The following is a 15,571-nucleotide window of genomic DNA, read 5'->3' on the forward strand; positions in this document are numbered from 1 at the left end:
TCAATGATTCAAATAAAGCCTCCCTGTGCTGTGTAAGCTACTACAACAAAATTGTGGCAGTAAAATGATGGCGGTGTATATGGCAGTTTTACCTGTTGTATCAAAAATGGTATCGAATATCGATATTTTCAAAGTATCAAAGTTGAAAATTCCAGTATCGTGACAACATTTGCTCATAAATACTTCACTTGTTTCATTACTGGATGAATCAACATTTCTGAACGAATCTCTTGAATTAATGATTCAATGACAGATACGTTAAGCCTAATTAACTTTTCGCCACCTAATGATGTAATGAATACAATTGTCATTTAAAGCACCAAGTTACTTTAAAAAGATGGTTTGCTCGTAGGCGTCATTGATCAGCAATAAACTTTTATAGATTTTACTTCTGTGATTAAATTGAATATTTGTAACAGTTGGCCTCTTTAGCCACTTTTCCACCATCAGGCTACGTGAAATCGCAACTCACTTGTCTGTTGCCTGGCTACCAGTTTCTCTGTAGCTGCCTAAGCGCAATATTTGAGGTACGGGAACACAAATTAATAATAAAATTAAAAGAAATATCCGAAGAAATTAAAATAAATATCTTGCGTTACCAAGGCAACGACTGGCGCATTTGTATTACATTTTAAAGAGCTCTGTTATCAGCCCCACAGTGGAAAATGAAACCATATCCTTACCGGCTGGCCCGGATCGGCACGGAATGGAACGATTAAGCAAAGAACGGTTTGGCCCCGACAGTGGAAAAGCATTTTTTGTTGTATCTTGCTCTGAGGTGCAGATATTACAATATGCAGATTTAAATATCAAAGCTGATTGAACACTGATTATAATATTTATGCAGAATAAATTATATTTACAACGCGCAAACACACAAAAGAAGTCCCGACAAACAATTTTTTTGCACGGACAAGTAAATGACAGATTTACTTGTCCAAAGGACAAGCACATGAAAAGGCTTAATGTCCAACCCTCCTTCAAATATATTTAATTGCTCTTTTTGTAACATGTAGCCTATACTTGAATACAGAAACTCTAGCTTGACTAAGCAAAAAGCAGCTGAACTTTGATTATAACTGCTTATCTAAACTGGCTCATTGTCATAGAAATGGACTGAAAAGTATAAACTGACCAGCAGATCACATGATCAGCACAGTGTCTCTTGAATACTCCAGTTTTGCTCCAGTTTGGCAATTGTGGTGATAACTTACCCATGAGTGGACCTTTATTCAGATTTATTATGCATCACAGTAGTCTCACACTAAACCACACTTTTCACATGCTCTAGGCTTTTTGCCCTATGCAGTAACTTGAGCTATGAAACACTGGTAATGTTAAAAGTGAATGTTGTAATGTTACTTAATATTTGTTACTTGCCCAGTACATTCTTTCTTCTTGACATTGAATTACGTTTGTATGATTTTAAAATGGATTATGACTCTTGAATGGTCTTATTCCTCATTATTCACAGTCTTGGTGTGGCCGGGCATGGTGCAAACATATCAAAAAGGCCTTGCTGCTTGTAAAGTGGTCAAAACTGTTTGAGTTTATAGATTACGTTCTGTTATCTCTTTCAGTAATTTTGACAAATTTTCCTTTTCCTAGGCCTCTTGTTTCTTTTCAGGATCAGAAATGGAAAATTTTATTTCTTATTTTTTACACACAAATCCAGCATTGTATAAAATCCAAATTCTTGACTTTTTTTGGCCTCCACTAGTGAAACTGTGGCCTTGAGGCTTTTATCGTAGAGGATACAAATATTGTAGACAGCTTAAATGTGTTTTTGGCTTGTCAAGGCCATTTTCGCAACATTATGTATGTTCATGGTTGTGAATGGCTGCATACTCACTTGTTCTACCCTCCGGTCAGGGGCAAGCCTGGCCACCCACTCGCTGCAGTTACGTTATGAGTTAAGTGTGTACGTCACGGTGCTCTTGCTCTATGGCTTGTGCTCCTCCTGAGGGGTGTGGCACTTCAGAAGGAGCCGCTCTGGCACTCTGCCACATCTGTCACTCTCCAAAGAGAATTGGGTGAACGGTCAGCCTGCTGGCTTAGACGCCAAATCAGATCATAGGGATTCAAATTTGCAGCTTTTAGCATGGCTCTGTAGGATCTCCCACCCTCCCCCACCAGTGCTGCAAGAGTAGCGAAGTACTCTGGTAAATAGGGACTGATTTATGGCTGTGGTGTTGAGACTCCTCTTCCTGCTCTTAACTAGAGTTGTGAGGACATTAAAGCTGTGGTGCTGTCACCCACAGGCATCTCTCATCCTTTCGATCACTCCTATTAAGGTTAGCTGTGGTCGTAATTGTTAACTTCTCACCATCTTCAGGGCTTCAGGTCAAAAAAAGTTAAGGAGGGTTTAGTTATGTCTGCCCCAAAAGGATCCCATCCTTGTCAGTTAAATGAATGGTTGTTTGTGCCAGTCTGCTGATTTTGGTTAAGTGTGTAATAGTGCAGCATTTATTTTTTTGTGTGGTTTGTAGTAGTGACTATATACTGCAATTGTTGCCCTACAGGTAGTCTTGACACCTCCTGCCACGCTACACGACCACTGCAAATGTGAAGTTATCTAGTTTTACTAATTTACTCCTTTGTCCCCCTGTTTATGACCAGAACGTTTTTTTGTCTGTCATTTGTTGCCGTAGTGATGTATAACAATTAACTAAAAAATAATGCTGCAAATATTCTGGGCATGAAACTTCATAAAGGATGTTTAAAATGCAACAAGCTGTAGCTTGTTTTAGTGACTTTGATCCTTACTGTGCGTTCACACCGCCGCCGGTGAGGGTGTCAGTGGCCGGAAGCCATTAATTTTCAGTGTTAGCCGGCGGCGAGCTCCGGCAAGGGTGGCGCGTCTTGGACGGCGAGTGCGGCGAGGAGAGTTATAGTCAGGTCAACTTTATGGTAATGAGCTATGACGCGGTTCGGCGGTAACCAATCGGAATGTAGAAGTCCTCCGCTTGAGAGGATTCCAGAGAACACAGTCAAGTAAACTTCCCGACCACATTAGTTCCCAAGGCAAAATAGAGGAGAGGTTGATCATGTGAATTTGATAAGGCGCGCAACACTATTTATAGGCAACATTTTCGCACTAGAACGCTTTTTTTTTCAGCGAGAATGCAAATTATATTAGCACTTAACCATGAACACCACATAAATGGCTTTTAATTGGCTTATTTCATTAGCAAACATGTTACTATAGTTAAGATCTTTCCATCGATCAATTTCTTTCACATTTAAAAGATTCCATGAGGTTAACTTATACCCTACTTGGTTAGTCTGCAAAAATAACGATCAACATGCTTGTTTGCTTTGCGGCCCCTTTAAATAAAGTTTAAAAAAAGACCAAGCATTCGATTTGCGTCAGAGCATCCACGAATCTTTCCACAGCGTTGTTGGCAGGGCGGCGAGAGCGAATTTTGAACAAACAGTTAGATTAGGCTGGTCAGTGTAGATTTTCACCAGGGTAATTTTAACAGCCATGTGGAGAGGCCTAGAGAAAGAGGGAAATTGGGGGCTGGGTGAAAAAGGGCTGAAGGAGGAACCAAATGGGAGGAGCTTTGGATGGAACATTTTTTTTTGTAGAGTAGTTGAAGTTGAGGCGATGCATTCCTTGCCACCCCCCACATGTTCATATTCACTCACTAACTTGCATATACACACATGGAGGTAGTTGTGGTTGAGTAGACCATCTCAGCAGGCTGCATCTTCCCCCCACCCTTGCCTGGTTTGGCACATCTACATAATTCCCCCACTCATCTGATTACCTTGCAGTTGGGACGAGCTGCTTAAGTACATGATGTGCACATGAATTTACACCCCGCTCATACTCAAATATTCCAGAAACGCTCACAAATGCAGGCGGCAACAAGGCTGGTTTTAAGTCTTGGCTTCAGCAGGTGGGCTGCCTGCTTGTGTTCCTACATCTGCCTGCATGGTCTGGCAGCTGCTGTTGTTTAACTACCACTGCTTCTGCTGCTGCCTCACTTTAAACTCCTTTGTTCTTTCCTCACCATCAACAAATTGTAAAGAATGAATTTAGGCTCTGTGTGTGTGTGTGTTGGCCCTTTTGTTTGGGAGCAGAAGGAACAGAGGGTGGGGGTTGGGATCAAAGGTTGGCAAGGAGTCAGTTACAACTGATTTAACTGCACACAAAAAAAAAACCTCAGTCTCACCACCCTTCAACTGCTCTCATATCTCTCAACAGCTGTGACTCACTGGCTGAAAATTAAATAAAGCATGGTTTAAATGAACAAAATAGAAGAGGCTTGCTCTCACCTAGAGCTATTTGTGTTAATACTCTCTCTCTCTCTCCCTTCCTCTCCAGGTCCTGTAACCTGACTTTGCCTGACGCTGCGTTCTCTGAGAGAATTAAGGAAATATGGAGTGACATGCTGCAGATTAGTTAGCGGATTAGCGGCTTTGAGGACATCCACCTCTGTGTGAGCACACATTCCCTGTCCTGCTTCTGAAGCTCGGCTGCACAGCAGGAGCACTGCAGCCATGGCTGACCCAGGCATGATCAACCTCTTTGGAGATGATGGGAATCTGTTCTCTGATGAGTTGGAGGGCCTGGGGGACTGTGGCTACCCCCAAGGTCAGGCAAATCCCATGAGTCAACAGATGCCCCATGAGCACCAAGGCTACGGACAGCTCCCCTCTTCTCTTCACCTCTCCTCACCTGCTGTCCCTGGACAGGCCAAGCTTGGCCACCATTTTGACCACTTTAATCAGTATGAGCAGCCCAAAATGCATCCAATGGACCAGCAGGGGGGCCGGTTGATGGGGAACGGACCAGTAAATGGCATGTCCTCCCCTCATTCCCGCTATCATGGTGCTCCGCCAAATGCGGGAGGGACAGCAGGGCATCATGTCTACCCGGGTGCACAAGGAGATGGGCGGAGCCAATCATTCCCAGATGGTGGAAATGTGTGGGGTGCTCAAGCGATGCAGGTGCCTGAACAAACTAGACCACCTTTCCAGCAGCAACCTCCACAAGCCTCCTCTCATCAGCATGGCCCTGCTGGACCACAGGGACACACCCACCAAATGGGCCCTTTTATTGGTCGTGGTGACTATGCCATTCAGGGTCACAACCAGACCCAAACACCTCCCAGAATGAACCACTTTCCACAAGGCCTCCCTCAGGAAGCCAATCATTTTATGGGTCACATGGGTATAACTCAGAATCCCGGCATGTCGGGGCCCCCCATGCGTCACCCGGCACAGCCTCCTCAACAGCATCAGCAACCCAATCAGCAGTTTCTCCACAGACCCGGCCAGGGTCCGGGTCATACGGAGTCCGTCGCCAGCCATAACCCCCAGTTCCCACAAAGCCCATCACGGCAGCAGCAGGTCATGGGTGGAAGACCCCACCAAACCATGGGATTTAACATGCACAACCAGCAAGTCCCTTCCAACACTGTAAACAGCTCAGGGCAGTACCCTCCCTATCCTTCGTACGGCAACCTTAATCAGGGATTAGCCAACACTTCAGGAATGAGTCCCAACTTGAGCCTTACCACCAGCAGCAACAGCAACCCTAATGCTCCTGTGACCCAGGTGCAACGCTACCCTGCCCCAACGGGGCCCCAGCGCTACCCCACAGCTGGGGCTCAACAGGGACCAATGCACCAGCAGCCCATTCATGTGAACCAAATCAACACCCAGCCTATGCATCAAGCTCAGAACCAGTCTACAGCCCAGCAGAAGCTGCAGCAACAGCATCTACAGACTCCACCTCAGGGATCATATGCCTCCCCTCCTTCCATGTCGCCCATGAGGAACCTGGCCACCCCTGCAGGCACCCCACCTCCCCAGCAGGGCCGGCCACCCAGTGCTGGTTTGGGAGCCGATGTTGGCAGCTACCCTGTCGTGCCACATCAATCTCAAGGCCCAATGGCTCATGCCCAGAGAGGAGCCGGCCCAATGAATGCAGCGCAGCAACATCCTCACCAACAGCTACCATCACATCCCTCGCACCCACATCCTCCTCCAACCCAGATGTATGCTGCTTTGTCACCCAATCACAGGGCCACGAGTGCTCAAGGAAGACCTCCAGCAGGACTGGGTGCAAACCACACAGAGCCACTGGGCCCGCAGGACCAGAGGATGCTTGCTCAAGCGCAGCGCCAGCAGCTGCAGACGCCCCCATTGCCTTTCCAGCTACAGCAGGTGCACACCCCTCCCTCTATTCCTCAATCACAGACACACCTAGGTGCACACCACCAGAACTCCCCTCCATCTCAGCAGGCATGGGCACCTCCTCGCCAGTCACCTCCACCCATGCAGAAAGTGCCTCACATGCAGGTGAGTTGTGCAAATGAAGCATGCATTCCATTGCCATTAAAAGTCTTTTTGAAAATCCATGTGCATGTGGGTGGCAGAAGGCCCATTTGAAGGTTTCTCTTGCCGGCTATGGTGCCGCCCGTGCCCCACAAGTGTGGAAATGGATTTTTACAGCTGTTTGTTTCCTCCTCGCTGCATATCCTGGCCCTCCCCAAGACACAGGCGCCACAGTGCTAATCTCCTAACCCCTACCCCTCCCCCCTTCCCACTCTGAAGGGGAAATGCTCCCTTCCTGCTCGCAGTAAGCATCATTCTCCTCCCCCGTCTGCACTCCTTCCGTTCCCCTCTTGCTCGCTCTCTGTCTGCATCATTTCTGTCTCTCTCTCTCTCTCTCTCTCTCTCTCACTCTGCACTCTCTGTTTGCTTTGCCTGTCTCGGAGGACTCATGCGTGAGTTAATGGTGTACAGCAGAATGCGTCCTGTTGGGAGGGTGGAGGGGGGGAGCCAGTGTCACGTGCTTCTGATACCATTAGGTTGTTTTGCTCTGAAAGCCTCTTTCTCTAGTGACCCATTCACACACAATGGCTGCTGTTATTCCAGCGTACACATCCTGTACATAGCATTTTTGTCTCTTTCTCACTCATACCACCATTGACAGCCATGGCTCGATGTCAGTGATGGTGTCTTTTTGGTTGTGTGCTGATATTAAAGTTTTGTGTTTTTGACATTTTAAGATCAGTCAGTATTAATTCATCCACATCACTTGTGACTTAGATGAAATGCATGTCCGGATCATGAGATGCCTAATATATACAAGTCATTTGATCCTAATATATATTTTTCTCTAATATGGTGTGATTTGATTTAAAGTGGGCATGAATTTTCACCCTATTTTCCTAATGTTACTGATCTTAGTGTAAACGATTCATCTGTGCATACTTTTCATAAAAAATAATCAGTTTTGACCTCATAGTTCTTAATCAAAATGTCATAACTCGATGCTGAAACGATGCTTTTCTCTTATGATGCATGTCAAACCAAACATTTAGTCCACTTAAATTCTGCTCATTTCTTACAAATGACTGCAAGCTCACTATCAGATCTGTCTCTGCTGATACATAGAACCAAGTCCCTGCCCTACATTTTTGTCTTTTTCGATAATAAATTTTACACGGATGTACACAATATGAAAGAAAAGATGTCACCACTTTCATATATCGCCTTTAAGTCTCAGTTTTAGACCAGCTGAGACCATGTTAATTTTTTTTGTAGCAGGTTACCTTCTCTAATTTTTAAAACCTACAATGGCGGTTGTAAAATATTTGGGCTGGAATCTAAAATGCATTCATAACCAATAGTCCTCTGTTTTGTTTCTCCTATACTTTGTCGTCTTATACTTGGTTGAAGTTTGAATGAATTGAGTCATATGTGATGTTCACTTTTTTTTTTTGCTGAATGCTTCGTAATCAAAGATACATAGCCCCCCTTTGCACTGCACTGTTCACTTCTCGCACTATTAAACCCCAGTGCTGTGTTTTCTGATGGAATATTAAGAGGTTTGATGAGAAATAAAAGAGAGCGTGACCTTTAAGTAGAGCTGTGCTTTATCTGAGGGAACAGACTCTTCATTGTGGCTCCAGTCAAACTGGTACCAAGCGCAAGTGTTCACAGCATCACACTGGGCTTTAAGAACTAAAATAGAAGTGCAGATGGGAATGCATGCATGAGATGTTTTGCCGTGGCTGGGCCTGTCTTGATGATTACTGTATCAACTTTTCGCACGATATATGGACATGACCACGATAAACTTTGGCGACTATATATTGCCCATTTTGTTTACATGCTTGTTTACATAATTAATTTCACGAACATTTTAGCCTATCACGCTGCCTCACTTATCTTGTCTGCTATCTGAGGTGGAGGCGGGGCTCAGGCAGCTCTGCCCCACACACAACAGAGAGAGAGCAGACAGCGACAAGGGAACTGAGCATGCGTGATTTACCGGTGTCTGTCATTCTTCAGGTCAAGTAATATATTTGTGAAAAACAGTTTGCCATCAGTTGTCAGAAGATCAAAGCGATATCTTTGTCGTAATATGCTTTCAACGGTTGAGGGAACTTCCCATGACTGGCGTCAATGCTGTTCAGTACACTGAATCAATGCCATTGATTTCTGAGAAGTGAAACATCAGCCTTCAGCGTTACCCATGTGACACGCCGATCGACAATTGAGCCTTGTGAAGTGGCACTCAAAGTTAAGTTCAACACCTGGTTTCATTCATAAATTAATCAGTGTTTTTAGGCGTATTATGAATGATTTAATGACTGTGTCATAAAGATAGTCCCTTGCCGCCACCTACTGGCATCCAAATGTTACTGCACTGACTGAGCCTGTCTAACGCACGCAGAGATGTGCCAGTGCTGATACAGATTTGAGAATTGGAACTAACTGTAATAAATATAAATATAGCTGTAAGCAGCAATTATCAGGGCCAAGCACAAGAAGACAATAAGACATGTCAACATGGCTGGGAGTGTCAGACCAACTGCAGCAAGGAGCAATTAAAGACATTTTAAGATGATTTAAGGCAAAATAGCTGAATCATATATACAGTAACTAAAAATATGATTTAATGGATTATCACTTTTGACCAATAGGTGGCGCAGTTACGAAATTGACGAGGTGTGGTCAGAGTGAGATGACAATGACACAAAGTTTGGTGTCAATATGTCAAGGTATTGCTGAGATAATGCTTGAATAGTCATTTTGGCATCATGCCTCAACTTTGCTGCTGTGGTATACGAAAACGTTTTTGTCTATCAACACGAAATCAATAACTTTAGTCGGCACGATCTGGAGATGATACGATTCGATTTTGGTGAAAACCGGACAAACGGCCTAGGAGGAGTTAGAAAAAGTAGGTATTGAATGAAAATCAAGATGGCGAACAGGAAGTTCGGCCAAATATGGCAAACTTGGTATATGTTCTCGGCCTGACCCAAGAGATATATTAAGACCAGTTTCATTGCAATAGGCTAATTTATTTAAAATATATTAGCATTTTTGGAAATTTCATTATACATTTTGACCAAAAGGTGGCACTGTCTCAATCTTTACCATTTACCAGTACCTTCTGGGCACGGTGCCGATGACTCATACAGAGTTTCGTAACGACAGCTAATGCGTTCATAAAGTATAGCATTTTATATCAGAATAATGTATTGAAGTCAATTACAATTTCCTGTTTGGTTCTATTATAGCGCCATCAAGAGGCACAATGACATTTATGTATAAACACATAAATTACCCACACCGTACTTTGTTTGCATTTTATTGCCACTTACTATTAATATGTTGACATTTGGGCATTAGCGTTAGCCAACGACCTTTGTTTCCAAACTTCCTACTGTGGTTTCGTCTCGATCGGTCTACTGGTTTCTAAGATATTGGCAAATGTTTAAGCACTAAATCACAACGCTACACAAACCGTAAGGCGAAACGTATCATTTTTGGTATCGTTGGGCTCTGCAAGGATTCAGGAATCTAAGGAGATGACTCCCGTGAAAATAAGTCAACCACACCCAGAGTTAAAGCATTTGAAATTTTAATTTTACCACTAGGCGACGCTGGTTCGAAACTTCTCAGGCTCCTTTAGGGCATCGTACTGATGAACCATACCGAGTTTTGTAATGATACACTAAAGCGTTCATAAAATACAGCATTTTGGTACCACGTTTATGATTTTTGGACAAACCAATCAGAAGGTATAAAAAAAAAAACATTTTTCGTATCTCCGGACCAGTAGGTGGCGCTGCGCCGAAACGCAGCATGTAGCCTCAGGTCATGCTTGTGATGACATGTACCAAGTTTGGTCTGAATATGAGAAAGTGTTGCGGAGATTGCCTTACGTCTGTTTTTGCAAGCGTAACGTAAAATTAGTTTGCGCGGTATTTGAGAACGATTTGATAAATCGACATGAATTCCATAACTTTGTCGGCATGGTCTGAAGATGATTTGGTTACATTTTCGTGAATATCGGAGCAACAGCCTAGGAGGAGTTAAAAGTAATTTTTTTGTTGTTGTTTTGTGGAAAATTCTAAATGGTGGAAAATTATGACGGTAAATGATGTCATAGGGTGCTATTGAATCGTCCTGAGCCAAGGTATCAGTGGAAAGAATTTTTTGGTTCATTCATTATGGTTCAAAAGTTATTAGCATAAACATGAGTGAAACGTTGGACAGTTAGTGGCGCTAGAGGCATTGAGTTAGAGACTCCAAATTTTCTATGGTGACCGTTCAGACTGTCCTCTATATGTGCCAAATTTCATAACTTTCCCGCAAGCGGTTCTATGGGCTGCCATAGACTCAAGAATAATAATAATAGGAACGCCAACAGATACAATAGGTGTCTACGCTCTTTCAGTGCTTGGCCCCTAGTAATAGCCCAACAAGCTTATTTATTAAGCATAATAATAATATGCCGATAATATCGCATATTCCTTCACCATGACAGCCCTATCCATGGCTTAAATCCAGTCATGCCCAATGTTGAGAGTGAACAGCCATGTTTATGATTCCTTTATTTCCTGTTTAGCAGTTCATGCAAGGTGCTAGCCTCTTGAGTCTCTCGGCTGACAGCAGCTGACAGCCGTCTTAGTGGTGTTGCACTCTCTCTGGGAGAGATGCAAGCAGAGCAGTACTTCCTAAATATTCGGCTTGTATAGCCAGGAAGGTACGGTTGTATGCTTGCACTTGCTGCTCTTTAATTTGCGCAAACTAAATGTTGTAAAAGGAAGTTGTGACAGAATGGGTAAAATGGCAAGTGTATGTTCTAGTCTCTTGGACAGCTTTTTGATATTTGTCTGAAGTCCTAACGTGGCAGGTTTTATAGGTGTCCTTTTATAGTTTATTACAGCCTCAAAGCTTTATTTGGAGTTTGGAGTAGTTAGCTGCTAGTAAGTAGCTTACAAAATCTAGGTGTTTCAATGCTATAAATTTGTAGCTCATTAGATTTGCTCTGAGCCAGAGGCAGACTGAAGTTCAGCAGCAGTAAGTAATGAATCTTGAAGATAAAGTTTAGCTAGGGTTAGGCTCCGTGTCTGGGAGCCTGCTTTTCATCAGATGAATTGGGTGTTAACTCATGGGTTCGCCCTGCAAAAAGCCTGCCGTGCTGCGCCGAAGCTCAGTGCTCCTTCAGGGAGTATTTAGCTCATCGAGTGAGCACTTTGCCTGCTAGATTAACTGACACGTCAGTCTTCCCCTCCGAGAGATGAAATCCTATATTGAACATATTGTATTCTGGACTGCTGCTGTCAAATTAGAAATGCAGAGAGCGCATGCGGTAGGCCTATTGTCATTCATGCAATTGATTATTGGGGAGGCTTGGCAGGAGGAGAGACATTTATCCGTTAAAGTGCCAGCAGAACACTCGCTGTTCCAGCTGCTCTAATGACCACCGTTGGACTGGGTGTTGGGCATTTTCTGTGACCTTGCCACTGTTTGGCATGCACTGTGCACCCTTATATCTCCTGCCGTTGTTTACAGGAAATATGTATTTCATCACCACAATGATGTGGTTTACAAAGTCTTTTGTTTTAAAGCGGAGTGCATGGTATGTAATACTCTAGACTAGAACCAACACATAACTTAAAAAGAATACACAGTTTCCATCCTGGAAAATCAGGAAGATTGTTTTCACCAGGGCAGTTTTTTTGTAGCATATTACATTATATTTGCTGATGTTTAAAACTGAGGCATTTATGAAGTATAGATATAATTTATTACCGTCATAATGCCTCAGTCCCATCTGCTACAGGGACTCTGAGAAACTGGACGCTTAGCTCAGCTGCCAACATGTTTCCTGTCAGCCTTCTTTGCAATGAATGGAGAGTGGAACGGAGATAACTGCAAGGAGAAAGGCAAAACCATTGCTGCATTGATTCTGCTGAGCTACAACTAGCACTGGCACTAATGGGAGCAATAGGAATTCGATGAAGTAACATGGCATGATGTAGGGCTGCACGATTAATCGAAATTAAACTGAAATCGCGATTTGGCTTAGTGCGATTATGGAATCGTAAAGGCTGCAGGGTTTTTTTCCTCTGATTTTTAAATAAATGTATGCACAGCGTTAGTGAAGAGCAGGTCTGTGATTATTAACTGTTGCTCCATCTCAAAGCACTGCAAGTTTGAGTTGCTTATAGTGTGCATTTGCATATCATAACGTGCAAAGCAACATGCTTCAAACGTCTTCCCAAACTTGTAATTTATAAACCTGTTGTCCAACAAAAGGCAACATTTAATAGTTTTTACTCAGTCGAGAGTCTGAAATAACTTCCTTTTGTAAGCTGATGTGGCTTCTTATCATAGGCAGACAATATAATTTATAGTATTCTATAGACCTTATGAAGCTCCCTTTTCAGCACTGCACTCGTTGCGTTCTGTCTTCCGGTTTCTATTTCCACAGCATGAAGGTGAGATCTTACAGATGTATGAATGAACCGCTCGTTTTTAAAATCTTCCCGGTCCACTGACATTTATGGCATCTGCTTCAAACATTACAGTTCTCATGATAACTTTCATTAACTCTACAATAAGTAAATCTACTTCACCAGCTAAATACAGTTTGCCAGCGATGCCTTAGAAATATACAGGGCTACCGCAAAAACAAAATTCTAAAGATGGCTGCGCACTTGTTTTTCTGGCGCATAAGGTCTATAAAGAAATAAAAGCTATGTTGATTAGCATTGCATTAAAATACTTTATTCTTATGAAAATACCAGAGAAGCCTTGAAGAACACAGAAAAAACATTGTCACAGTCGTGTGTTTATTGTCTTCGTTTAATCATGAAGTGGATGCACCCCCAGTGGATGCATGAGAGGCTCATATTTAATATTAAAGACATGGACTCTCCATTTTTGATTTAGCATGATAAAAAAAAATCCTTCCTTAATTTTAAATTTATCCTTCTGATAAAAATTAAGAAATTGTCTCAGATTTTTATCATAATATAATGTTTTATCATATAATATTTTATAGTTCAAGCTAGGGAGTTGCCAGGCCTGCAGTTTTTCCCTATTCTAAACATTGTTTGTACCACGCCTCTCATCCAATAATCGCAAATAGCTCTGTGCTTTATTTCTTCTAAAAAGAAAGTGTCATCTTTCAAATTCTGTCCCATTTTATCACGAAATTCAAACTATGAATGCCGTTTTGACGCTCTTAAATGTGACGTGACAGATCGCTGTAGCGCCTCAGTTCAAACGGCAGCCTGGAGTGAGTGTCGTCTTCCACTTTAATACGAATTATATCTAGAAAAACATACATGAATATCAGAAGGTATGTTGAAAGATACAGTACAACTTGCATAAATCTGTCTCATGTAATCACTCAGTCTGTGTTTCAACCGCAGAAAGATGTAAATTTAACAGCTTTTGGACAATGTCACTTAATGTTGCATCTACCTCAGGAAAGTCATCCGATGTTCACGATGTGTTAGTTAGCTATAAAAAAAAGAAGCTTAGAAGAAAAAAAAGAGAAGCTTATTTACGGTTAATTATATGCATTAGGGCTGCACGATGTATCGTTTTAGCATCGATATCGCGATGTGCGCATCCACGATAGTCACATCGCAGGATGTGCGATGTCAAGAATAGGTATCGTAGTTGATCCGTGATTCATGATCCGTACGGGCCAGCTGCTCCCCGACCCTTAACGCTTAATTAACTATTGTTAACAAATCAAACCATATCGTAAAGTGTTATAAACAAATAATTTACTCAGAACACCTCTTAAAAGGAGAATGTAAGTGTGCTTACCCCTTTTTTTTTTTTTTTTTTTTTTTTTTTTTTTTTTTAGTAAGAGTGGTTAGCAAGATTTAACCTTAATGAACTACAGTATTTTCAGGTTATATATGACAATGTGTAGAAATTACCTAAAAAAAATTATTTAGCCTAGTTTAGACTGGAGTGAGGTGAAAACAGAAAAAAGTGCAAAGCAAGTTGTTGTTGTTAGCTAGCTGTTAATTTTATTCAATTGTAGGCTATATGGTAGAAAATTAGACTATTAGTCAAAATAAACTTTTTAATGCTACTTTTTTATTCTACTTTTTGATATTGATATGATTATATACCAAAATAATTATCAGGTCTAGCAAAGAAGGATTTTATCTTACAAAGCTATGAAATCCAGTGGTAAAATCACAGCTTTAAAAAAAAAAAAAAGTGTGCAAAAAAAGGATGACAGTGTCTGTCGGCCACCACATGTATAGTTCATACATACTGTACATGCATACGCGCGCACACGCACACAATTCTGTGTTCTGCCTTGATTTTATATTTCTTCATTCTTGGTACTAACAGATCTCACTGTTTTTCTCCCCCGTAAACAGCATTCTCCATCAGACCCTTCCCTGGAGATAACATCCAGTAAGGCACCTGTCTCGGGCCCAAACCTCCAACCAGCCAGCTGTGACATACAGCAGACGGAGAGCGAGCTCAAGCCAAAAAAGAAGAAAAAGAAGAAGGCCAAGGTAAGTGACGGCCAGGAGGGTAACGACATCAGTGGTGAGGCTGGTGGAGAGGCAGCTGCTCTGATTAACAAGGGAGACAGTCTTATGACTCCCGTGGAACAGTCTGCCGTTGAAAAGAAGAGCAAAAAGAAGCCAAAGGAGAAGGAGCCCAAGGAACCGAAAGAGCCCAAGACTCCCAAAACCCCGAAGACTCCCAAGACACCCAAGACACCCAAAGAACCCAAGGAACCGAAGGAGAAAAAAGTGAAGACTGCCACCCCGAAGCCTAAAAGCTCCAAAAAGCCCAGGTATGTGAAATTTGAGTTTCCTGTAGCGTTCACCTTGCCTTTATAAAAATGTTTTTTTTTTAAACTACAGGTTTTAAATTGTACCCCATATTTGCATGACCTTCCAAATGTGATATCTACATCTTTATTGTATGCGTTTACCCATACATGTGGATGGAGTCAAAAAGCCTCATGTGATCATCTGGTTCATTGAACTGTAGATATGTTTACTATGATTTGTTTTCTAGGACTATTACAAGCTGATAGTGCTATATTTAGTCAGTTCAGAAGTGTCAGGGGTGTTCTGTTTTATTACACTTTTGAGACACAAGGAACTTGATATTGTCTATAGATTAAAAGACTTCAGCTTTTTTTGCTTTGAACTACATGCGCTAAACCACAAACTTGACGCCTTTCTGACAAACCCTCCTTGGGTACATGAACTTCATTCGGAGGTCTGTGAAGGGTTACTATCATCTT

The 15,571-nt window shown here is 42.3% G+C and overlaps 1 protein-coding gene across 1 annotated transcript in view; it reads left to right on the top strand.

Annotated features, from left to right (window-relative positions):
* chd7 (chromodomain helicase DNA binding protein 7) overlaps nucleotides 1-15,571 on the top strand; it is a 66,394-nt gene that overhangs the window by 23,507 nt on the left and 27,316 nt on the right. The window contains exons 2-3 of the mRNA XM_079877607.1: nucleotides 4,334-6,315; nucleotides 14,685-15,112. Coding sequence (XP_079733733.1) covers nucleotides 4,510-6,315; nucleotides 14,685-15,112 — 2,234 coding nt within the window. The 5' untranslated portion in view covers nucleotides 4,334-4,509. The remainder of the gene's footprint in view (nucleotides 1-4,333; nucleotides 6,316-14,684; nucleotides 15,113-15,571) is intronic.

Source organism: Squalius cephalus, assembly GCF_949319135.1.
Source record: "Squalius cephalus genome assembly, chromosome: 7".
Taxonomy (NCBI): Eukaryota; Metazoa; Chordata; class Actinopteri; order Cypriniformes; family Leuciscidae; genus Squalius; species Squalius cephalus.